This window comes from Rhopilema esculentum, chromosome 6 (assembly GCF_057945365.1).
Source record: "Rhopilema esculentum isolate cy_ngs chromosome 6, ASM5794536v1, whole genome shotgun sequence".
NCBI classification, from domain to species: domain Eukaryota; kingdom Metazoa; phylum Cnidaria; class Scyphozoa; order Rhizostomeae; family Rhizostomatidae; genus Rhopilema; species Rhopilema esculentum.
The window spans coordinates 9901914-9928445 of NC_142820.1; the positions used below are offsets into that span (position 1 = coordinate 9901914).

Sequence of the window (26532 nt, forward strand, 5' to 3'; positions counted from 1 at the left end):
TTTTGTTACCCTCAATTTTTATTATAGACTTTTCACAAAGATTTGGTTTTTTCAGATTTGCTACGATCTTTGGAAAATATTGTTATTGCCAAAACTGTTTTTCGTGATCACAAAGAAATGTGATAATTGGTCGTCTACATTTATTTTTTATTAGAAGTTAAGAGATCGCCGAGCTTTAAAATAAGTTGAGTGCCACACCCAAATCACAAACTTTCAAGTTACATCCCCAGCTATAAACCAACAGTGATTTTGATCATTGGCGGTATGGTCTGTGTTGTCGTTGCCATATACAGTCAGCTATGTCCAATTCGAATGAGTGTTATCAGAATTTTTACTAATCCAACAAAAATTGTATGGTTCCTTGAAAGTCTTTTAACAAACCCTTTCTAAAAATTCGAATCTCTACGATTCTAACTATTCGTAATTCTACCAAGTTAAACGGTCTCCCGAGAAAAACAACCTTTCTAGTTCGAGTTTTTCACGAATTTTAAAAATAAGATGATGATGTAAGTATCTCATTTCATTAAATCATCCTTAAATTTATGTTGAGTCATTTCCGTGAATTCTTGAAAGGGATGAGACAACTAAGTTTGAGGAATCTTGGCCTACCCCCGTACCGTACTTACAACTGCGGTGTTAGTTTTGATTACATTGATAAGGGCTACAAAATGGAGATTTAAGGGTAGCTGAGGCAAAATCCAGGACTTTTTGTAATTCTACCAAACCTTTCACGATATCCCCGCAGCCATAGAACAATAGCCGTTTCTTGAGACTCACCAAAACGAGGCCAGAATTCCCGAATGTTTTTATTTCCAAGAATTGATTTTGCGTTTCGATTACGATAGGCCTTATCGGGCCTAGACAGAAAACTGCTCTCGACGTCTACAATAAAGGAGCTGCAATGTGTGGTTTAGGAAGATGTGCTCAGGTTTTTTGCGTGTTAGTACCAGGTATGCTGGGAATTACATTGACATTTACCATAGGATGCTTTGCTTCAAGGGCAGACATTAATCATGCGATGATATGTTATCTGATTGCATGGAACATCATAACGTTAGCTGCATTCTGTGGGGACAAGAAGGCGGCGATAGAAAATGCTTGGAGAGTAGCTGAATGGGCACTGTATTTATTGACGTTCCTCGGTGGACCGGTTGGAGGATGGCTTGGGATGATTATGTGTGGTCATAAGACAAGCAAACGGCCTTTTATCATTGCCATGGTTGTCCTGACGATTTTTAACTTGATTTGGGTGTTTGTGTATCTGTTTGTAACGGCTAAAGACAGCCTCGACAGCTGCTACGTGTACCAAAAGAAAACCTAACAGCAGAATTGAACTCGAACAATATCTTATGATCATGTACACTGTTTACAATCCTGGCATATTTCTTAATGTTTGTGTTTAAGTCTGTGTTTACTCAGGAACATTTTATCCCGGAGAACGCAAGTCATGACCTTCGCACAAGAAAAACACGGTTTGTTTACTTGAAGTTAAAAATTCCAATTATGACATCAAATCACTGAGAGTCTTGGGCCAGATGATTTGAAAATCTCTTGTCTGACGAAATAAATCGTCCATGAGTGTAAATCAATTAACAAATGGTTTCCAAGGACGTTTGCTATCCTTAAAATTGCTCCATGTTAGTCTTAATTAGTGTATATTCATTATTGTAACCAGGGCTGGACAATGTCCAGGCTTGATTTTAATTGTAATCAGGGCTTGTATTTTGCTGCCAGGAAGAAGAAAAAATTTTCAAGGCCTGATTGTAACAACTAACATTGAATAATCTACAATACAATACAATGCAATATGTCGGAACACATCTTTAGGGTGGGGGATTTTGGGGGCTCTAGCAGATAAATTGACAATTTTTTTGGATGTTTTTCCACCATTATCGTTGATGCCAAAACATGAATGTCATACTTCTGCAAAAATGAGGGATCTACAGCCCCCACCCCCGGCTCCAGTGTGCCTGGTTTCTTGAAGATAAGGTTTATGATGCAACATCTATTATTGTTTCACGTTAGTATTTATTAGCACCTGTGCTATCGTAGCACTAGCTTTCGAAAAGTTGTTGTTGTTAATTTTGGTTTATAAAACGTTAAATTTATAAAAGTTGTTGTTTTTTGATTAATTTTGGTCTAATTAGCCATCAGAGACAGAAGTCCTTGTATTTTTAGATTTTGCAAACTTTCAGCATAAGAAGATTAACGGTGCCAGACCCAAGGAAAATGGTTGATTTATTTGAAACAATTTCAAACCATTTCTTACACGACTGAAAATGGTAACGGCAGATGTAACGCAAATTTATTAAAATTTGGAAACTTAGAAGCGAACAGAAGCCATAATGGTATATACAACGCGTTGTGTCAGGTACTTCGCCGTTGTGGAATTTCGGGAAAGTTTTCTCATCGCTGCATAGAAATAACAAATCTATACTAATGAGACAATCAAAAATGCAGTTATGTGGTCTGAAGCTGCGAAGGTCAAAAACATAGCAAAGTAAGTAAGATAAGCAAATTACACTAGGTACAGTTTTTCTAGATTTCATCTCAATAAGAATTAGAAGCAGCAAATTCAATACAAACAAAGCAAAAAATTTAAAGAAACTCCAGAGTCTAAATCCACGATTCAAAATGCACGCCTGATATAATTGCAAGTCCCTCCAAACTCACATGTTCCTCAGCACAAGGAAGTGCATCTCTAAAAAGAGATTCATCTCAAACGAGGTCCATTCATTACAAAAATCCAACAAGAGGACAACATCCTCGAGTTTTGCGCTAATTTGTTGAAAATCATGAAGATTCTTACAAACTTTGTTCCTTAAAATTTTCTTATTCGAGAAAAAAATTAGTCTCAGCGTTCACAAAATGCGCTTAACATACTTATGTGTATCCTCTGGCAAGAGCATTAGAGTTGTTTCTAATACTTCATTAGTAAACTTTCTGGCCAGTTATTATACACGCCTTTATTCGCGGTTGGTTTTATTTTGAAAAACAGGCCACAAGGTTGCTAATGAATTGAAATGCCATTACAGCAGCGGTTTTAGGGACTGCAGGGCCTGGGGCCGAGAGCATCTGCAGGGTCCGCTCGGGCCCTGCGGCCGCGGCCTCCCCGAACCCCCTTAAACCGCCACTGTGCAAATATAATCTTCACCTCTGCCATGTAGACTTTTTCACCAAGCGATACAAAGCAACAAATATATTTGATTGCGCGGCACAGAGATGACATCCACAAAAGCTGCGAATTTTAAAGTGATTTATATTGATGACATCATATCTACTTAATCTTTGTATTAGAAGACCCATGGAGATGAAGCCGTCTCTAGAGATTTTCTAAATTTGAGAATCATTCTAAATTTATCCCATTAGTCTATAAGCGAATTTCTGATTTGCTTTATCCTGATTTTTTTAATAAATCACTCAAAGTTTTACATTCTCTGTTGATCCATGGATTCGTTTTCATTCCACGGGTTTATTAGAAAGATGAGAAAGACATTCCCTAAAATAACTTCACAATGCTTCGTTGTATTACGTGAGTCGATCCTCGATAAATATAATGCTTGCAAAAGGATAAACTTTCAACCATTGATTTGAAGAAAAATGTTTAAGTAGGAAAAAAGGACTTTTCCATCTAGGCACATAAAGAGCCTGCCGGGTTGTTTTACATTTCAAGCTTGCCTTTATGTGAGTCCCGGGTAACATTAGGGATAAAGGGAGGGGTGGGGATGGGTTAAGGTTTCCAAAATGAAAAAAAAGAGCGACATGAATAACATTTTGAGGATAATTAGGGGCCACGCCCATCCAAGCATCTAGTTCCTATCCTTCGTTTTTCCTGAACCTTGGAGCTTCTGCGGTTCAAAGATTTGAATACACGCACAGAACAACCCTTAAAAGAGACATCAGGCTGAGATTTGCCCAAAAATTAAAAAACATGGCTGAATTTATGCGAAAAAAAAGAAACTCCAGGCTGAAACTGAAGCTAAGTGTTCTTATAAAAAAGGCGTGTATGCACTTTTTTTAAGAAACGATAGGCTCAATTTTCTCGAAAGTTTAGAAACAACCCTAACTAGAATTAAAAAGCTAATAAACTTTTGTAATGCAGTTGAATGGGAAACTAAAACTTTTGCAGTATCATTTTCTGATATTGTTTTTTACGCTATATAGCAACACTGTACAATGGACTTTCGAAAAATAGAACTAAAATTTGTTATTTGGTAAAAAAATTTATTTAGTTCTGATGCCGCACTGTACATGCTTATTTTTGTTCGAATCGACACATTAAATAAGTTATCTCTGGCCGTGAGTTCTGTTGATAATTAGTGCCTTTGGTCCATTTACGTTTTAAAAATTATTTTCTATGTGACTGAGCAATGCCCCATGAATTAGCATTTGGTGCATTTTTGTATCGTAAGCATTTGTGAACTGCAGTTCCACCATATTTTGTCGAGGGTTGAAGCCCAGCTCATCTGTCGAAGGAATCGTGGCAACATTTATTAGTGGAATACCTACAGAGTAAACCGTGCACATTTTCAAAATTTTTTTGAATAATTCGAAATGAGGCGTGCCACGAGTCTTAAACCAAAGCATGCCGAATTAAGGGTGCTTGCAGAATATTGAATTGTGAAAGTTCATGATGCAATGCATCAGAGGTGCAGCAGGTTATTTGGGGCCTCTTGGGAAAATAAGATTAGGATCTTTTGAATTGACTATATAGTTAAAGTTTTGTAGCTTTTGAGGCAGCCATCCCATCCCGTTACGGCACCCTTGAAAAGCATGTTATTAATAAATTTGAATTAAGAAATTCTAACTGTTTACGTCAAACTTGCTTGGTAACAAGTAAGTGGTTTAGAAAATTGTTTATTTTAACCAGTTTCGGTATGCAAATAAAAGCACCTGATTTTGTTTCAACAAACTGTTGACAAAGGCATATTTCTGATTACATTGTGGCTGGCACTTACGTCATAAAACTAATGTAAGATTTTTTTGATGAAAAATTAAGGAAACACATTCACTAAAATTACTTATACCCTTCGGAATTTTAGTGTACGCGAACTGATAAAAACTCCTGTTGAAAGTATTTTGTTTGAGTTAATTTTCTTGAGGTGAAACTTAAATTTGATTTGTAAGCGAGGCTTATATACTATATTGAATTTTTTTCACTAGCCTGGCAATAAAAAGAGTCCAGCCTCAAATGATTTAAATTTTTTGTGATGTATCCCCAAACACCCTCATGATACAATTCTCCCCATTGTGGAGGAGATGGAGTCGCCTGTCACGTCCTCGTCAAATCATTTCAAAGTCAAGCGACTTGCTCTTGTGCTCAATATGAAGATAATTCTATTTGCAGTGTTTTCTGTATAAATGAATGGGTCGTACGTTATTTGAGGCTGCCCAGCATCCCCTTCGTACATTTGCTGGATGTTTCAGTGCAAAAGAATGCGGGAAGTGGTGGAGATAAAGCGTGGCCAACTGACCGTGAACAATTGCTATGCCGTCATAACGTAATCAATGCTATAGGCCACCAAATCCGGTTGATCCGCCGAAGTCTGGAAATAAGTTTGATCAAGCATTGAAGGGAAGTTAACCTAATGCTGCATGTAATCTATCGTTCATTGATCGCCGCATTTGCACAGCAAAGGAGCTTGTGTTTTCTTGAGTTGATGTATTCCCGGTGAATTTGAGATGTTGAAAAAAGACGTAATTCAATCGATTTTCAAACGGTGAGACCAAGCAATTTATATTCGCACTTGAATTTTGCTTTTCTTTTGTTACTTACGAGTTTGTTGATAATTTTTTATGCACGTTGATTTGCTGTTTTGGCTAACTATGGCAACCAGCTCGTTTAATATGAGGCCAGATATTTTGTTTTGTTGCTTTTAGTAACAAAGTGAAACTTCAGATTTATCGTACTCGAACTAATAGCAGGGTTAGCTTTAAGCGTTTGAAGAAATTGAAGACTTTTGTGAAAGTTTTATGGTTCACGTTTGACCCAGCAAAGAGACCACAGCTTAGTACTGCTTGAGTTGTTATTTTATTTGAAACTATACCAGACGAAGTGCTGCAATGTAAAATTACTCCGACACTTTAAAATTATACGTTTCCAGTACCTGCCAACGTATGCAGCAAAAATTATCTGTTGAACAAAATCGAATTTTTTGCCTGTTTGCATAAATTTAAAAAGGGTTGGGTAAATGATAGTGTTCGGCTGGTAATTTTTCTTATGGAGCAGATATTTTAATCTTTCGACGCAGTTTTGACATGCACCATTTGCTTTCAGAATCAGGGCGGTTAAATTTCGCTTTGGTATTGCTAGATTTCAGAACTCATGTCTGATCACATTCTCCGAGTAGTTACCAAAATACTGTATATTCGGTTTAAAATGAAATGTGCCTAATTTTCGAAGATCGAAGATCGTCATCATCAACCGGGAAGTTTCTTTTGAATATATTATAGGGTATTTCGGTTTATCTGCAAACGAACGGGGCTAAACTTCTAGTCTTGTTTGCTTTGTTGCAATCAGTTTTACATTGACAACACATCTTTGTAATCTTTTCTCTAGAAAGATATTTATTTAAATTTTGTCAGTGGCTAACCGTGACAGTACCCAAAATGATAAGGTAGGTCAAAAATGTATTTCTTTGCAGGTCGAGTTAGGAAGGTTCGTTTTTTGTTGCAGTGCTCTAAATTTCAAAGAGAACAAGAGATTAACAAATAACGAACTTAACGCAAGGAAACTTGTAAGAAAATAAACAGGAGGCTTTGTTTCAAATAACGACCAAGTTCAAGGGGAAATTTTTATACTTACTCAAAGCGTTTCCCTAGTGTAACAATGGTCCTTTTCCTAAACCTTTGTCAAATAGCCTTCAGTTACAAATGTCACCTCAGTTTGTCGGTTAAAAGATAGTTTTATTGTTATAAAGCCTCTTCGCCCGATAAATTATGGTACTTAGTATCTTGAAGGTAATTGGAGGGGATTTTGAAAGAAGGGTTTGGGAACTAAGAACATGGTTGGTTTCGAAAGGTGAGACTCAAGGCTGTAGAGCTGCCTAGATGCTTGCGGGTCATGCGTCTAACCGCCAAATTATGTCTGAACTGAAACCGTAAACATTCGTAGAAGACAAGAACAAAAAGAGGTTTTTAGCAGATCGATTGTAAACAGGGGTGGCGGAAAGGGGAGTTCGGCGGTTCAGCCCCCCTCAACAGGTGTGCACATTTATTTTTTAGACAAATTCTGTGTTGGCAACCTTCAATCATGCTATAGATTTTCCTTAAGTGAGCAATATCTATCTTATCAGTCTTTTTGGCTCTGTGAATAATTTGAATGATTTCATATACGCAACAGAAGCTCTTTAACACTGACGCAAATAAATTAGGTGCGGTTATGGATGTGGTCATGGGTGTGGCTTCTAGAAATTGCCTACTGGAAAGCCCCCGCGCCTAGCTTTTAAGGAGAGCACCCCAAAAGGAAGCCTCCGAGCAAGTTAGTTCTCCACCTTCAACAACTGGTTATGATATGTCCAGCACCATCGAACGCAGGCAAGGATGTCTCTCTGAGGCTCTGGCACCCAGGGTAGCAAGGGGGCAAAACCCTTGAAACTTTTTAGTTCCTCGTTCCCGTGTCCTACTGCAACCCGAAAGCTAATGCTATTTGCTGAAACAATCATCACACACCTTTTGCACTGCAACAATGCTTATTTTGCCTTTTTCTAAAAAGCCCGTTCCAAGTCATGAGTGAAGATTCTGTCACGACTTGAGTAGAATTACCCATTGTCCTCCCCGGAAACAAGAACCACATATATCTAGCCCTTCGTTTCTGACCCCCTGTTTTAACTTGAGTGAATCGATAGTCAGCATTGACGAGACTTCGTTCGCTAATCTTTCGGATCTTCTTTAATTGTTTGGTTATTAGACTTGAGTATGAAAGGATTCTGCTGGCATCATCTTTGATTGATAAGGCCAATTCCAGTCAGCTATTTTGAGACAGAAGCTCGGTTAAAATCAATGCTGTGACCAAGTCTTAGCCCCACCCAGAAATCCTTCAACTTTACGAAACAAAAACATCACTATTAGACAGAAATGCGAAGTTTGTTACTATTTAACGCATGTCTGTCCTTTCCTTCTTTTCTGGCATAATGTTTTGTTAATTATACCAAAAGTACACTCTCTTTTTTATAAGAAAGTTATAAGTTTTTCAGGGGAACATCGCCTGGTCGCGAGTAAATACCACGTCTTTGGAAAAACGAGATATATCATTTATGCGATTCTCTGTTATGAATATTGCAAAACAGGCAACTGAAGCTGGACAACATTCTCACAAAATTCTCAAAAATTAGATGATTCAGAGCCTGAATATAATTATAAACAATATTGTTATAAAAATATTGTGTATAAACGGCCCAAAACCAGCTTTTTGAACTTCAAACCATCTGTTACTGTTAGTTTTTATCGGGTAATTTCAATTTGATTTGATGTTCACTTGATGCGTTATCTATTGGATTCGATGTCTAGCCCTCTTTACATGTAATCAAATGTATTCCGTGGTCCAATGGCAAATTTGGTGTACTTTAACGCCAAGTACTTTGACCGCTAACGAGGTGTCGCCGATTACTATGCGGAAATATATCACGCGTTTTGCCAGTTTTTATGACCTGACATTTCAGTTCTTGTAGTCATTACATTAATTACCGTCAAATTACTTCTACTCCGCATTTACGTTACGCTGAAGTTTATTTTTAGTTCTCTATTCGAAGACAGTCACGGCTTACGTCAGCCGACAGACAATAGAATGACGTAATTGTGTATACGTTCAGAATGAGCAGCGAAGTTTTTGTTTACACACTGCCCACACTGGCTGATTGAAATCCCCCTTGCCGCTGTTCACAATACACCAACTTACGCAAGTCTGATAGTACTGTCTTGCTCTTGAAATTAAAACACTGCGTATTGCGATGATGTAGTCGATGATGAAAACCCGGTCGTGGCTCGTGTAATGAGCCACGTATCATGCAAATCAAACAGCCCAATTTTGCCCTTATTCTGTTTCCTTCTTGCGCAAAACTACGGATACGGAACCCAGTAACTCTGTAGCGTGTGAAGTACCCTACGTCTTCAATTCTCAAATCATGTTACTAGCTCTCTTGCCTTTACATTCTTACAAACTTCTAAGCAGCAATCAACACACTTAAGTACGAAAAGTGGCTTAATTGTATTGGAATTCAACAGGGCAAAAATCTCAAGCTCTTGCACCCCTATCTGAAGGAAGCGATCATCGTATCTGTAGAAGAGTAGCTTGCTACCTCCCTTTCATGTTTACTAGCCTCCATTACGGAACAGCCTGAAGCTTCATAGCCTATAGCAGCAAAACGTTATAAAACATTTAGGTGCATATTTCTAGCCTTTTACAGCCTCATTCTAGCACCCTGTTTTTATAGGATGCAGGAGCAAAGGATGCCTCGAATGTTTTTAATTTTGAATGAAAGTTTTAATTTTGAATGAAAGTTTTAATTTTAAATGAAAGGTTTAATTTTGAATGAAAGTTTTAATTTTGAATGAAAAGTCTCAGTTGCTGTGTTTATTCCACATTTCCTTTATACGGGACTGTTGCTAAAAATTATAATCTAATTTCTTTTCAAAACTTAGCATAAAAACATAGCGTTACTGACGTGAGTGATTGAAACTACAATAACTGAAAATCGGGGCAAGGCAGTGGATATTTAATTAATTTGGAAATGATACGTAACGTGCAGAACAAAAGTTTTTCGGGTGGAGTATTGCCTTTAGTGCAGGGACCTTGAATTAAACACCTCCGACGAAATTTCTCCCACTCAAAGACAGATTTTCTATATTTGAATCATCTTGAACAAAAACCTGCCCCTAGAACCCCTAGACCTTTCCATCTCACTGCATTGTCGCTTCTCCTTCGTTTAAGGCAAGTAACGACATCAACTACTCCAGGGTCGACAATAAGCACTGCATTTTAAGGCTATGGCAAATTTCAGTTTCTTTATATTAATATTTTACATTAGGGTGCAATATGTGTATTGTTTCATGATGGTAGTAAGTTTACATTTCATATAAGAAACTGTTATGAGAGATAAATGTCTTTGGAAATGGCATAAGGAATTGGCGAGAGGAATTTTTATTATTTCGTCAACATTTTTTTCCCAACCAGTCATTCATTTCGAAGTTCTGCAATTTTTTCATCGTTCTCAGTCATTTTCTCAATTCTTTGCCCCCAATTACAGAGTTGCTCGATGTTTCTTTTTTCCCATTACTCGTTTATCAAAGCAAGTTTTTTTAAAAAGTTGGCCTACTCATCAATAGATCTTGCATCTTCGCGACTCAGTGTCAATGCTAGGCGAATTATCGTTCTTTAGGCACGACCGGCCTAATTTTTAAGCTCGGAATTAAATAATCATAAGCCTCAAGAAAGGAGGAAGTACATTCTAAATTCCCTCAAATGAGTCACTGTGTTTCAAAACTTACATATTTTACATCCAAAGTAACGTTTCCGTCAGATTTTTATTCTTCTCGGTAAATAATGAGGTCATAGGCGTTGGCCAGACATTTCAGGTTTCGCTTATAATCATCTAGCTAGTTCTCGTGATCTCGTCAAAACTAGAAGCAAATCTCTTCTTAACCCGTCGATTGGGCGTTGGAATTATTTTTGTTTCCAGAAGCAGTTAAAATACAGGGAATCCCAGGATTTGCCTATGAAAGAAAGTATCACATATGTGCTATGAAATAAGCTAAGAGTGGTAGGAACTGCTATTCCTTACATCCAAAGAATGATGACTCCTAAAGAAGGAAAATGCTTTTGTTGTTGTTAATGCTCGTGCTGCTGCGAAATTTTGAACCTGGATGCGCATCTCTAAGCACGTTGGCAAACGCATTTTTTCGCATCTCTACGAAACACTGCTACCAAGCTAAAATTTCTTTATCATTCAAGCAGAGGTCAAGCCCAATCACATCAAATAGTATTGAGTCTATTTTTATTAAACTTAAAAGCTCTAAATTTGATGGTATCCTACGTTGAAAACCAAAACAATTCTAAATACTACAAACAAAATGATTGAATTTTTCCTAAAGCATTCAAACAGAGAACATGAAATTTTAATCATGGACGTTAAAAGGAAGATTTTATTCGCTGTATTGTTCTTTTGTTTTCCTACATAAGTTAAGTGACGAGAACCTCAATTCCGATTCAGACGAGTCAAACAAAAGCCGCTTTTCTTTGATTCAAACTCCTCTAGGTTCTATTGTCTGTTTTGAATTGATCGCTCAGGAAACACCAAGCAATTATGTCCGCTTCTTTCAAATCAGACAGCCTCTTCTTGTTTGTTAAGAAGCCAGCAAGGTCCTATTCAACTGCACGGTGCTGCATAACAGTGCGAGAAAATATGCGCGGAGGCAGTCTGGCTACCTTTAGCCAATCAACACACGACGCAGCAACCTGCGATCGATTTGCCGTCGAAACAAATGTATTTATATAGAATAATTAATAGAATACGGCTTAATCTCATTTTCTCGTTAAGTTTATTTCATTTTCCTACTTGTTAGACAAACGATGTATGACTTTGTAAACGAGTGGTCACCCGAGCCATTCGGACTTCACCGCAACAACTGGCCGGCGCATTCACGCTGCCTCGGAGAAACGTGGAAAGTCTTCGGTCAGCCAGCAGATTGCCTAATGAATCAGGATAATGAAGATGAGAACTGTAAATGCACCAGCCATGCAAAGACATCTAGAAGGCGACGCCTCAGAAGCAAATCAGGTTTCTACCTCACTGTAATGCCCAATGGTCAAGTGCTTGGTGTAAAGGATCCTACAAATGCATACAGTAAGTCTGATTTACTTTGGTAGCAATAACCTTGTTCCCGTAAGTCTTTTTCGTCTAACAAATCACACCAATTATTCTACTTTTTCAATTGATTTTCTGACGTGGACCATGCAAAATTATTATTAGCTACAATGTCAAAAACTTACAGCCGATTTAAAATCGCGTAATCGCTGCTATGAACATTTTCGCGAGTTTTCACGTTGAAATATTTTGTTTGATTCAGTTCCATATAGAAATGATTCCAGAATAATTGCTAATTTTTCACCGGACAAAATACTCTTTGTTTTGAGTCACTCAAATTGAGTGTTACAGAATTACTTTCCCTCGGTGTGTAGTTTTTAAATTTATAAAAGCATCGCCTCGAACTCAAAACTGAGCGAAAGTCTTGTGCATAATGTGCCATGATGCGATGAATATGCTTAGCTAAGACTCAAAGCTGCACTAATCTTTGCAAAGTTCGTGCTGGTTTCTGCTCTAAAACAGTAACCGCTCCATGTTGTCACTGACTTCTTCGACCTATTTGTAGGGTCTACGTAAACCCAAATAAAACTAAATCTTGCATTGATTCCTCGATTAAAGAAATTTAAGTGAGATGAACAATAAAAGCTTAAAACTGATGACGATAATGAAGAGAAATTCACATGCAATAACTTATCGATATCAAATTATGACTGAATTCCAAGAACGGATGTGTGATTAAACATTGGATTGTTCAGCGTATAATTTGCAACGTCCTCATTTCCAGAACGAGTACAGTAATGTCTAGGACCTTAACCACCGGAAAATGTAATGATTCGACCTGGAAACAAAGGATTTGCCAACTGTTTATCCCCTTGGCTTGAGATTAACCTTTTACAAGGAAATGATTGTGTTCTGTGGATACAAAAATGGTTTTGACAGTCATACTCCAGCTCCTAAATCCTATCCTAAAGCGACTCATTTCGTTTCACTATCAAATTGAACAAACATTTTACTTCAATTTCAAGATATAATTATTCAAATCGTGCAAAAATTGTCACGGTCTTAACTACGAAAATGCGAGTTTTTTAACCCCAATGTGAACAAAAATTGAATTTTTATGATACAAATCTTTGCTTGGAATGTTTTTGCTTTCCCCTTTAACAATTACGAAATTTTAGAATCCTTATTTCATTTCCACCCTTTTATCTTTTTTTATACAATCGTAAAGCGATAAGGTTTTATCAGTTTCCGAGTTCGCTTTAACTATAAGAAAACTGTGTCAAAGTTTATCATCTAAATTTAGTTCTGACCTGATTATTAAGTTCAACGGACATCTTTCTTTAAATATCTTTTATAGCAGATTGGCGTCAATTTAAGCCGATATGACATTTATGCAGTGTTGTAAATTATGTCTCTTAACTCTGAAAGAGAATACCTTTGTCACTGTAATTAATTTTTTGCGAAGTTAAAGCAGTCACTTGCCATAGGCGAGTGTTTGGGACATCATGCAAGTGCCTATACTCTGCAGAAAATAAAGTTGAATAGAAAATAACATGCTGAAAGGTGGAGAGGAATAAAACATTATTACTTTTAGGCTAACAAAGGAACAAAGAATCTAAATGTCAATTCGATTGAATCATTTTTGCCGTCAACAACCCCCGTGTTTCTTTTGTGATTTTTGGCAAGACCAGATGTAAATGTTTATGTGGCTTAAACTGTAATGTTTGTTCGTTATGCTTTGCATCCTTTCGGGCAGCTTTTTCATAAAAGATTGGTGGATTGTTACTTGCGGGTGAAGTTATAAAGACTTCGCTTTGTGCAGAGACAGCTCATAAAAAATTTTTGATGTCGAGACAGGTAATTTGAGAAGGTAAACTAAGATGTTAAAATGTAGAAAGAACAAAATTGGCTGGGAAATTTCTAAATTCCTAGGCTTAAGCTTAAGTATCTGGGTTTTTGTCTGAAATAAATCGATCTATTTTCAGTTGTAAAGAAATATGAAGATAGTTAACTTAGGCCTTTAGCGTGGTTCCAATTGAAATCCTTCAGTTGAAACACCCAGCATCTTTTTTCAAAATGATGAGTATATGAAATAATGATAAAATAATAGTTATATTATTATATCTAGATGAAATGTTATCATCAACGGTGTAAAAGACTAGCTAGGCGTTTACGATATCATCTGAATGAGGAGGGGCATCTAGAAACTCCTCCACAAAGGGTTTTCCTCCGCAAAACACCTGCTCTGACTCATGCTTTAAACAAGATTTAAACTCGTGCCTGAAATTCTTGCTTTAAACTGTAGACTGTTCATGTCTTAATTATACAGAAGCGAGATGTAATAATTCCCGGTTCATCATGGTGTCTGGGAAACCGGCCGTCATCCACTGTATAGAGAGAGCAATTCTGTGATTAAAGCTAGGTTTTTGGCATCGTTTGTAAACATGTTTTGCAATTAACAAGCTTACACATTCAATAAGTTACTAGCTAATCTATTTTTAATGGCTTTATCATTATGCAATTATTATACTCTTAACCGCCATTTAGGAAATTTGTCCACCCGCAAACGGTGTTCCTGCCGCAAAAAGTTATTTCCTTTTTGGCTGTAAATTAGCCAATGGCCCGTGCATGTTTTCTCTATACAGAGATAGTAGAGATAGCAACCTCGCTCTTTAGTAGTTTAAGACCAGACCAAACTGATACCCCCTGTCCTGTAGCTGATACACCTGTGCGGTTTGTGCTTACGCAGCGGCAGTTTCATAATCATAGAGTCGCAACATCAAGAAGTACTTTGCCCAAAAAAATTCCTCTCCCAGCATTTTCTCATCGGATTTGGACCAATTACAAAATCGAACTTGTTGAGAACTGCGCCCAGTCCCCATCCCCCCGTCACACCGCCAATGACCTTCGCAGCAAATATGGTTTATCTCTACTGCACTTATTGACTCACACTATCATTGTACAGTTATTTCTTTAAACAGCAACCTTATATAAATCAGTTTATGAAATCAATAATAACAGTGATAGTTAATCAGGTCAGACACTGTTCGAACATTCAAAATTAGATTCGAAGGCATCAATTATTAAAACTAATTTTCCTGTGTTTTTACAGCTTCCTTATGATCTAAAATCACGAGTTGAGTTACTTACTTGAGGAACAAATCTTTCTGCTTTATGACATTTCAAGAAACTCGATAGCTGTTTATCAGCTGCTCTCTGTCGCGAGCATTGTCTCGCTTTTTATAAGATTTGGAATATTAAATCGTGACATGATTTTGAACTGTAATAGACAAATGAATGTCATATTGGCGGAGAAATTTTATTTCATATCCAAAAATATATCATTTCATTTGCGAAAAGTCAGTGCAGCAGATTACAGTTAAATTCTGAATGAGACTTCTTAGTTTCTTAAAAGTTTTTCATCCAATCTTTGACAAGAGTGTTAAGTTTTAGATGATTTTGACAGTGTAACCATATTTAAGTAAGGAGGCTAAATGAGAATGGAGGAAAAGGTAACGCCGTTTGTTACGTAAATTTTGTAATTTGCTAGGGCAAAACTGTTTTTGCTGTTGTGAACTCAAGCAACTTGTGCCAAAACTTTCTGTCATCCTGCTTGAGCTAAAAATCCTTTATTCTCTAATTGGATGAAATCTATCTCTAGTCGAATTACACTGTCACCGTTGCTTTGCTACAAGCTTCGAAATAAAAGCAGGATCTTGATTAAGACCTCGATTTGTCCATCTTAAGTTAATACTTTGAAAGCAAGCCCTCGGGCCCAGTCGAAGTAATCAACAGTGCACAAAAGTGTCTGGCAAGGGAGATAATCTTGAATTAGATTGGAAATATGAAAATCACAATCACCCGGCCCTCTCTGTGTTCCTTTTCAATTTAGGAAATGTTTAATGATGAAGTTGCCTCTACACTTTGTTTGGGAGTGATCGTTTTAGTTAGTGCCTCTTTCACTCCAATTTGTTTCTTAAAGGGCAAGAGACCCTTTTGATACATCTCAGAGAAGCTTTAGGGTTTCAGCTAATGGCAGTTAGTATTCCATTTGTGATCGTATTGGCCATTGAAATACACGGTGAAACAATGTAAACTTTGAAACGATGCTTGTCTTCTTTTGTTAATGTCTCAGAATCGGTTGAACGTAACAGAGTAAAACAGCAGTGCTGTAGACAGGGATTTTGGCGTTTTCCGCAGAAAATTAATGAATTTAAAACAGGCATTAATAGTACATGACTACAAAAGTTTATTTCAGCATTTGCAGTTTCCCTTGAGCCTTTAGAATATTCAGTTTAAAAGATCGGGATTGATAGGACTGGGCGATGCACACGCCTGCAAACACAGTAGCGTTCAAGGGACACACCAATGAGGTGGGACACACCCAGCTTGGCTTCAATAAAGGAAGAGGTCTGTTGTTTCCAACCCTCGCAAATTTGAGCCCTTCTTCTAAATTCATTTTTTTTATCCCCTGGCGTTTTTTTGTCTCAAGCAATGAGTTCTGATGTTTATTTTTTACGCTTAAAATCAAGAAGCAATTCCAAAACTAGCATCAAACCTTGAATGAATACTATGTCACCCTCTGTTGTTATCAATTTCATTGTCATGTGTTTGTGCGAGTTGGAAAAAAGCCAATACATAGTCAAACTAAGTACGCCCTACTTTACGAATGTAAATGCAATTTTTTTTGTTTACATGGCATGTTTACACGCGACGTCCTCACAAACGAGTTTAATACCAGCAAAATCTGATAATTCTTGCCCCAGACAAAAGTGCTGTTGTCTTTAATCCTCCCTGTGGCTTGTTATTCAATTTCTTCCCATTCAAAGTCCAAAGAAAGTACAGTTTTCTTTGCAAAACAATGACTCTTTGCAGAAATGGTGGCATAGGTGTGCCTCTTTGAAGTTGTGCTTGGGCTTTGTTTATTTACAAAACATCCTTTCGTTTCCACCTTTTACCCTAATTCTACCCCAGGTGTTTTTTGTTTGCAGGAAAGAGTTGTTTGTTCGAAACATGCTGCAGTGCTCACAAATTGAGGATCATGATCAGTGGGGAGAAATATTTTTATAGATAGTATAGAGCTAGGCAACAGCTTTTGGATCGTAGATTTTGCATGGCTAAAACAGGCACAAAAGAAGTTACTTCCAAGAGTTTGCGCACTCAAAATTAATTCGCAGATATGACAAGAAAGTGGGAATAACCGAGTGGGCGATAAGCCCAGCCCCATTAAAGCTTACTACTCTAAACATTTAACCCTATTGAAATCACTGCAGTTCAAACCACTAGTGGTTCAAACTCATATATACCACTGGTATTTTCTTCGGGAAATGGAAGAGAGGCTAGGAAAAAAGAACTACGAAGACAGATCATCTTTGCTTTGCTAGTCAGAAAATTCAACGTGCTTCAAGCTAATTCAGAAAGTTTAAGGAAGGGGCTATTCCTCCCTTCCTATATTTTAAGAATACCTTTGAAGATGATTACAAATTTTACAACATGAACGTCATATCGTATTGGCATGCCTCAAGCGCGGCGGCAGTAGGCCGGACAGACACTCTTTCTGCTTTCCGAAATTCGAAAATTTAAACATTTTCAGACTTCTGCTGTTCGTTTTCAAGTATTCTTTTGAATTCTGTCACAAAATCATAGCTTTTTGTCCGTCCACGATTATCGGCCGTATTGCGTCCTTATTTTTCTAAAGAATTCTCCAAGCACAGTCGTAAATAAAATGTGCTTTCTTACAATGTTTACAGTTTCCAAGTTTGCTTTTTCTTGAAAGCTGACTCTGCTGGAGCCCGAATAGCGGTGCCATACTTTTTACAATTCAGTTGAGTTTTGCCTTTATTGGCAACTTTAAACTGCCTTATCAAGATCTTCAGGCGAAATTAATCCTTCTGGCTTTGGAATACAGACTCGTGGTGTTCTTAGGGAATCCTCCTGTACGCCAAAGCTCTAGCTGTCTGGGGTGGGGTGCAGCCGTAATGCTCTTAATCAAAGTTTTTGGTACCTCCCATATATATTACTTGTGTCGATTGTGTTCATTATTATGACCCACTTTGTTCTTATCACTAGCCCAATTCAGTAGAGATCCAGCCGCTACTGATTTGTCTAACTGACCACTTCCTTAACAGTTGTTATGCCTAGAACCACACCCCAAAAGGTCTATCAGTCTCGCCATTTGTTGGCAATTAATGAGCAGCTTCCTTGGTAAAAAATTGGTAGTTCCAGCTGAAAGACGAGCTTTCATCTCCTACACAGTATCATTGCAAGGTCTATGTATGATCTTTGACCATCTCCCCATCTTTTCGATAGCACCCCACCGAATAATGATAGATAATAGAAACGTAAAGTACAAGTTATCAAATTCCAGCAGTGCACCGGTGGGGATAGAATACGTGGGTTGTTTTATCTACTTCTATCTTTAATCTTTACTTATCTTTATTACTTAAAAGTAAGATTAGATCGCCAGGAGCTGCATCCAAAATATGATTCATATTCAAATAAAGTTACCTTTCCCATAATCTGATGCTTTTCATACGATTCGAGTAAGCGCAATTTACCCCAGGCGTTGGTTTGCCCTCGGCTTTGCCATAAAGAAGTTTTTGTAAAGGTGGAACTTATTCGGACTTGGTGCTTTTTTGAGTCTTGGACGCTAAAGCATATGTGATATTAAAAAAGCTTCTTATTCGACAAATACTAGTTTGGGCATCTGACCAAAAAAGGTGATGCTTAGCGAGTGACGACTGCGATCTTGATCGTCACAAACTTCTCCTTTTCCTGCATGAAGTTTTCGCCACTAATTTGTTTGAACGGCTTCATTTCTGTATTCTTTTCAACTTCAAAGTAAACAAGACACTGCAAGTATTTTTCCTATAGGCATGATCACAGATTCAAATCTGTATAAAAACATACGTTTCTGGTAATTTGATATAATTTTGATCACTCAAAGAGAACATTTCTCGCCCAACCTATTTAATCTCAAATCAGAGCCCCTTTTATCTATTTTAACTTTATTTTGTCTAAATCGAGTCTTCTATGCAACTCCAGTAGCAAACTTAGTTGATGTTATTCGTAAATCAATCGTTGTTTTTCATTTTTTACTGTCAGTCCACCCCAATTTATAGTGTTTTGTCTTCATTTTAACTACCGCAAACCAATATAGCCTATGGTCTCTACAAACGGAATTAAGATATCGCAACTCAGTTGCCTGTGGATTATTGTCTAAAAAGATTGCCTTAGGGCAGTCAGAAAGATCATCCCGTGAATCGTCTAACATCCCTCGGCTATTGAAACTTATCGTTCATAAAAGAATTATTTTTGCCCAGATCCATGGATTAAATATTTTTCATTTGAGCAGGTATAATTTACTTTGGCTGCAAGTTAGGTTGTTAAGCTCAACCGAGACTGTTGCCGTAACTGGGTTTGATTACCAACTAAGGCTCTGCTTCTTTGTTCTCTTCACATCAGCTGCTTAAGTTCGAACAAAAAACCTCAATTCACTGATTTATCTAAATCACTGCCAAAATTAGCTAAAATTGAAATAATTTAAATCGGAAAGGATATCTGACCGCGTTGAAAGTTGGTTGGTTTTTCTTATGTTTGAGGATTAAAACAGTAAAATGTTTTTGTGACGTGCTTGTTTGCCCTCGTGCTGCCAAAAGGCTTGTTTGCTGTTGAAGAAAAATGTATCTATATAGCGCATTGTGTCCATAAAGACAAAGTTGTCTTTTGCAATATCAGTTAACAATTCAAGAAGCGATCTGGTATTATCGAGTAGTGTAGGAGCAGTGGAAACTAAGGACGATTGCCAGTTGAAGTCTGATTGCTTTTGTTCAAGATTTTGGCAAATTTTCTGAAATCTAGGCGGGCTGAAGCCCCCATCACCCTTCCTCTATCTCCTATTGATAATCTCATATCCACTATATATGATGTATCATTTTCGTCAAGAGTCATTTCTGCAAGTGACACGAAGGAATAAAGTCACATAAACCTTCCTCTATATGCCTGTACCATATAAAATCACTAGGAAACTCGTCCCGACGTCCCCGGTCTCAGCAAATTTAAAAAGCTCCATTTTATATTATTGTAATCAACTTTTGGTTCGACCAAAACAATGAAAACCCTTTCAATACAGGCTTTTTCTGCAAGAACATCCCTTCAAATAGCCTCAATTTTAGAAAGCTATGCCTCTTAGCAATAACTTTGTTTACCTGACGTTCAAGCCAAATTCAAGCATAGCGTGAACGTGTATAGGCCATTTCAGTGCATTTTCTTCTTACAGATCTAATTAAAATGCTCCCTGATTAATTAGTGTTTCTTTGATATGTTTTTGATGAGTCTCGCCGGAACTCGGACACGAGAGCAAAACGTAGATTAAAATTTGTTCAGACTGACCGCAAATTACATATTTTGAACTATCAGACAACAATTTTTGTAAGAAATGCGTTGCTAGCAACATCAAATATACACGGAAAGACTCGTTCGTCCTTAGACCCTTTATTCTATTGATCCTAACCCGTAACCCTAACTTCATTTAACCCTAAACCGGGTTAGGGTTAGTGCTAGCTTGGGTTTGGGTTAGTTCTCTAATCTCTGGTCCTGTCCTGCATCAGGAAGCTGTCTGTTACAATTGTGTAATACTCAGTTGTGTGTAAAATATATGTAAATAAAGTATTGCGTATAGTGAATAATTTGCACTGCTTTCTTTTTCTATGCACTAAAATCCGGATTCACCAGGATCATGTTCCTCTTGGTGATTCTCTTGAAACATCTCATACAAAGAGAAAAATTCATCTTTGGATCTTACAGTTTGTTATTGGGAATGATACGTGGATCTGCTCTGCCATATATTGTTCGTTTAATTTATGTCTTAAATGCTACGCATATTTATATAACTAATGTAACCATTAATGTTTAATATAATCGCAGAATTGTAGAATAAACATATCTAGAAATTATATCTCAATTCGATAACCAATTTAAAATGCATTTCTTTCTTTCAGTAAACCTGGACGTGATTCCTGTTGGCGCTGATTTGGTTAAAATTTGGGGCGTTGAGGCAGAATTGTTCCTCATGATAGATGACGCGGGACTCTTGCGAGCCACTGTAAGTCACTGCTTGTTTTTCACTTTGTCGTTGCTAAGCAGAAATGCTTCTTAGAAAGATCAATTTATGAAATGAAAACTGTCTCTACTAGTAAATTGACATATCTAAGTTGTGGTTCATGCGTCACTGAGTCGAAAAACTGCAATGGAGCATGTCACAAAACCCAGCCCAGTTTTGCATTTTTGTATAGTCACTGTGACAAACAATAGTATCCCAGCAACGTGTTTGGGCAGGTACAAGATTTACATCAAATTGCCCTAAGCTCTGCAAATACCAATTTGTTATGGCTTCAAACAATGCTATAAAATTGTTTTGACTTAGTAAGGCAAAGGGAAAGCAGCTTCGAGTTTTAAAGTATGTAGGCTCTGTTAGGTTGAAAGAGAGTCTTCTTATATCCAAATTGCCAATGTGCTTTATAGCGTTGGGTTTCACTTTGAGTTTGGGGTTTTTGTGCTGCCTTCTTTCATTGGTCCAAAGTGCCTTGCGCTTTGCGGACTGTACTTGAAGTATTGGAAAGTCTATCTTTGTCCGTTTGAAATGCTTCCCGAGGCGTTATTTAACATCTGTCTTGCTTGCTCGAGTGGAAATCAAATTGCTTCGAAAGTATTGTGATTATTGAATCAGATTGGGGCGGATCACAGCTGATTAATTCTTAAAGCAATGTCCTGTTTAGAAATTTTTTTCCTCGAAAACCGTTCTTGCTTAATACTATTTTTGATCTATCATAATTGATGTAGTTATTTTCTGCGAAATTGGCTGGATAAGACTTGGCAATCAGTTTCCTTGTGAAGTTACTGCCCCGGCGTATGAATTATGCACAATCAAAACGATAAGATTGGGTCTGATAGCCTTTACTCGCTTGTGATGAGTCAATGAAGATACACACCTGCACTGCAAGTTAACTCGATTTTCTCTTCCTTTAGAAGAAAATCCTCTTTATGTCTGGATTACCCATCTTATTTTGGCTGATCTCTGAAGATATTTGAATTTTCTCTTTTATAATCACACCAATTTTGGAGTTACATTTTTGATGGATCTTCTGTGAATAAAAGCAGCTGAAAGCGGCTGGAAGTGATTTCAAAGAATCTAGGTTATGAAATGTTTTGGCTGACACTTTCTTAGAGCATTATCATGAAGATATCTTGTGATTACGTCAGCCGATCATTTGATACAGCTGGTTTAATATAGACATGGAATGCCAGTCATTCTTCAAGTTTCTTACGTTGTGAGGTATCAAGGCGCCTCTTGTGGGTCAATTTTGGTGCATAGACGTTCAAAAATTCTCAGCTTTTCGACTATAATACTCCTTACAGAATCACCCAATTAAATCTGCAGGTGTTACTAGAAAACTTTCGTTGGCCATATCTTGTTCAGGACCATCAAGTCTGCACTGCTCTCTTTATACACAGACGGTGACAGACCTTTCATTCTTGATTAATAACAGCAGTATAAAATATATGTGAATATGAGCTTTGATGTAGAAGATTAGTGGAGTATAAGTTCCTGTGTCAATACTATTACAGGTTCACCAATCATGGTGAAAAGATTATTGGTGAACATGTCCCTTTAGAGGCAGAGATTTGCCTGATGTGAAGAATTACGATTTTATGTTCCCTAAAGTAACTTGTCTATAGAAGCCGTACTGTACGTCCCAAATGCATGCATAGATATTCAACTTTTACTCATTCAACCCTAGGCTTTTCTTTTTAATTTAGAAATCAACTGGGCGAGCTTTTTAAATTAACCGGATGCAATCGAATAATATGTACTAAGATCGGCTGTCAAAAGAGAAAGACATTTTCGTGTTAGGCCATTATGCTATATGGTATTTCCTCCCACTATTTCTATGGTTTTAGTAGTCAGAAGAGACGCCTTTCTAAGTTTTCAATGAATTTCGGCGTCGTATCAGCGTGTAACGACAAACAAGTGTTATGTATTGTGTATCGCCCACTGGAAGATGTTCAGCTTTACAACAATAAGGCTTCGAAGCTAACAATTCTTCTTTTTCCTTATTTGACTGCAAGCTCAGCCGGCTGTCCTGTGTTTATAACTGACAAGTGAAAGGCCTATTGTTTTCGACTCCAGATTCCTATACGTACTAAACATGTGTTCATGATTTCAGCCGGATTCTATACAAAGGTCTATGCTTGAGGAAGTGTAATCTTACAGAAATGCATTGATACCCTCTTTGCACTTCGTAAAGCGGATGTTATGATTTATATAAAAGATTTACATAGCTGTCTTATCCGTATTTCTTAACCACTTTCCTTTATGTTTCAGGATGTGGACAGTCATGAATGCATTTTCGAAGAGTCAATGACGGAAGATTTCTGTACAATGTATTACAGTGCTATGTACTCTCATAAGAGATGGTGCGTTGGACTCAAAACGAGACCACTCAGTACCTTTAGTGGTGCTCTTAGAAGAAACAAACTTTCATTACGAGATTGCTCCTTTATATCGGAGATCGTGAATAGGAGGTCGTCGACGTCATCATCACAATCTTGTGGAAGCGATGGGCGGACGTGCTCGATATAAACATAAATATCTAGATGCGTAGTTGATAGGAAATATTAAATATATTTGTAATTGAATAGCTTAGGCTTCAAAAGAGTTCAGTGAAGATAGCAGTCAAAGTACTCCTTGATTAAAAATTTCCCAGTTATTGAAACTAGTTGGTGGCTCTAAATGTTTCTCGATTCGTGGGAGTGTTTCATTTTATCAGCAAAAGTTGGAGTATTTCATTTCACGAAAGAGATTGATTCCTGTGAAAATGAAAGCTGAACCATATCTAAAACGTTAACATATTTCCGCTCAATTGCTCAATTAAGTCATTTTTGAAATCCATATTTCTTATTTTTAACATTTCCATACATGATAGCTTTGAAAAATGAAAAATGAAAGTATTTCTGCATAAAAAACTACCTCAGTTATAGGGTTATAAAACAATCGAAAAATTCACTTTATGAAAGGATATTTAAAGCATGTTGACCAGTTTGGACGTGGAAAACAGGGAAAGAGACTGCATCCGCATAAATATTGAAAAAGATTGGCCTTTTTTCCCGTTTCATCATCCTTCTAGACTTGTGTTTTATGGATACGTTACAGGGAGATGAGCTCTATTGCGCCTGCGCAGGAGCTATGCCCATAATGAGATGCCCATAATGAGGGCTCTTGAGTAATTACAGGAACTTTCATTTTAAAATGTATTTTCCAGAAATACCCAGCTTTAATACAGACTGTGTCCATAGGAAGAAAAATCCACATTTAGTAAAAACGAATCTCCTGGAGATTGATTTGTGACAGAATTGTTGTCTGATTCTCGTAAAGATGATTCACGAATTTTCAGTTGTCCTAGGAGATATTTCAATGTAGTATTTTGGTTGCTTTTTCTGAAACGATGGAAATATGCTGTTCTGTTTAACGTAGTTCGAAGATTCATAAAAGTTAGGTTTAATTTTGTTGGTTTTCGTCAAGAAACAAAATGAATTGTGTAAATATTATTATGGACAATAATATATTTAAATGTGATAGTTAATTTGTTTCATCTTTAGGTGATAGATAACGTATTATTATTAGAACTGCTATTATTTTAATATTGTGGTTGTTTGAACCATTTACGTTGTACATAAATCGAGTGTTGATTTCACGTGCGTTTTAAAATTATCAGTTGTATCAACTCAAAGTTCATGTCTTCAGGTTTTCGTTGAGATAAAATTCCACAGTTTTATGCTGTTTCTGTTCCCTTCTTGTTTCTTACTCTCCAAAGAAGATTGTCGATCGTAATTGAGATTTTTATTGAGCAGTGCAGTATCAATAAGATTATCTCTAATTCAGTTTTATGAAAATTCAATGTAAACATTTGACAGAAAACATAGGTCAGCCCTTCGATACATTCCTCTATAGGACAAAAAGCTATTTTGCCTGAATTAAATGCCTGAATGCTTTAATTTTCAATGAAAATAGTCAACTTAATGCAACGTAGATTCACAGAACAGAAAACCAATCTCTAAAATACACATTCAAACAATCTTTGGGTAGTACAAAACTTGAAAATGGCTTTGAAAAAAGCAAACACTTGAGTAAACTAAAGCTTTTCGTCTGACACTCTTCAGAGTTTAAAACGTCAGAACATAGATCGAAAAATGTTATTGGTGCAACGAATGTGTATAGGTTGGTACATGGTAGTGCAAATCAGCTAAGATTGAACAGTTCGTTGTTTAGAAAAATCAATTTTTACTAAGAGAGTGCTAACAGTGACATGACATGCAAAAAAAGTCGAGAAAATTAAAGGCGTTCCTTTAATCAATAACCTCTGCCATCAAATCTACACCTTAACTGCAAGTTTTGACAAAATTTTCTTCTTTGTTATTGTTTATGTTGAGATATAGCAGTGAGTATGACATTTTGAAATATTGTAGGATTTCAATTTTTATAGGAAGATATCGTTCACTTTTTCTAGAATATTTATGCTAAAAACACGCAAAGAGAGTATTAAGGGTATAATAAAATAAACTTGCCTGGAAAATTTTTGAAGATACTGATCTAGAAAATTGGCATTCTTAAAAAAGGTTATAAGTTTGCATTGTACTAAAAAGTGAGTGAATGTTTCCATCGTAATTTTTTCATTTTTTAAAAAGTATATGGTATATTGAAAAATCCTGATTCATTGAAAAAATTTTAGTGTAACAAATTGACTCTTTTGCTAATGCTACAGCTTTTGATAGAAAACTTTGGCAGACATTTTTGTCCCTTTTTAATTTTTACAGAACACTCACACCCATTAGCTTTTTTAGAACATAAGCTTTTTATGGCCACCAAGAGTTTTCGCAGTTGAAATGGTTCAAGACTTTGACTATAATAAAGCAGTTCAACCCTACAACCCCTCTGACTTCGACCCGAAATACATCAGACCTCGATTCGTACAATAACTATGGGGGGTGATAGTCAATTCTGATTTGCAAAGATTCAGGATCTTGCATTGCTGCATCCTTTCGATGTGATGCATAAATGATAACACCCAGAAGGATCAAGAATACATACTTCTTAATATTATGAAAGACAACAGAGACAGTGACCTGAAGTTCATTGGCATTGGGTATGTGACAGAGCCTGGTGCAGCAGGTCATCTAGCCGTTCATATGATAGAGGTTTCAATAGAATCTGAGATGGTGCCCATGGGCACTTCCAGAAATCTTGGTGGTTTGACCTGGAATGACCCTGATGGCAATGACTTGAATCTCAGTCTCTTGATTCTTCAACCCACGACCCTAACCACTGAACAAATAACACACCTAATGTTAACTGTGACTTTCAAATAAAACGATCGAGCCAAGATTTCGTGGTTCCCTTCAAAAATAAAACAGGTTGTTTCGGATCTGCTTAGTATTATGGAAATTTATAAGACTCGTTGAGAAGCAAACTGAACCTTTTTGTAAAAAATACATGGGTTTGAGGATCACTAAAATGTTACTTTGTTATTCTGTCTGCGATTTTGGCATTAGGGTTTGAGAAATTTAGCTCTAAGGGACGTAGTGAAAACACGAACACCGTCAAACACCCCAGTTTCACAGGAGAGTTGCAATTGAATAACACTAAAGGGTATGATGAAGAAAATTTGGCAGACGG

General features: G+C 37.0%; 1 protein-coding gene across 4 annotated transcripts in view; it reads left to right on the forward strand.

Moving 5' to 3' along the window:
- The window catches only part of LOC135686765 (fibroblast growth factor 12), a 36028-nt gene extending 11391 nt beyond the window's left edge, over positions 1-24637 (forward strand). For 2 of the 4 annotated variants that reach the window (XM_089108948.1, XM_065203081.2), the window contains exons 2-4: positions 11560-11840; positions 20801-20904; positions 23185-24637. In XM_089108948.1, the coding sequence (XP_088965074.1) occupies positions 11560-11840; positions 20801-20904; positions 23185-23442 (643 nt within the window). In that variant the 3' untranslated portion in view covers positions 23443-24637. Of the gene's footprint in view, positions 1-5525; positions 5721-7062; positions 7204-11559; positions 11841-20800; positions 20905-23184 lie in introns of those variants that run through there. The other 2 variants (XM_065203083.2, XM_065203085.2) reach the window with 2 other exon arrangements.
- Positions 24638-26532: the final 1895 nt, after the last annotated feature.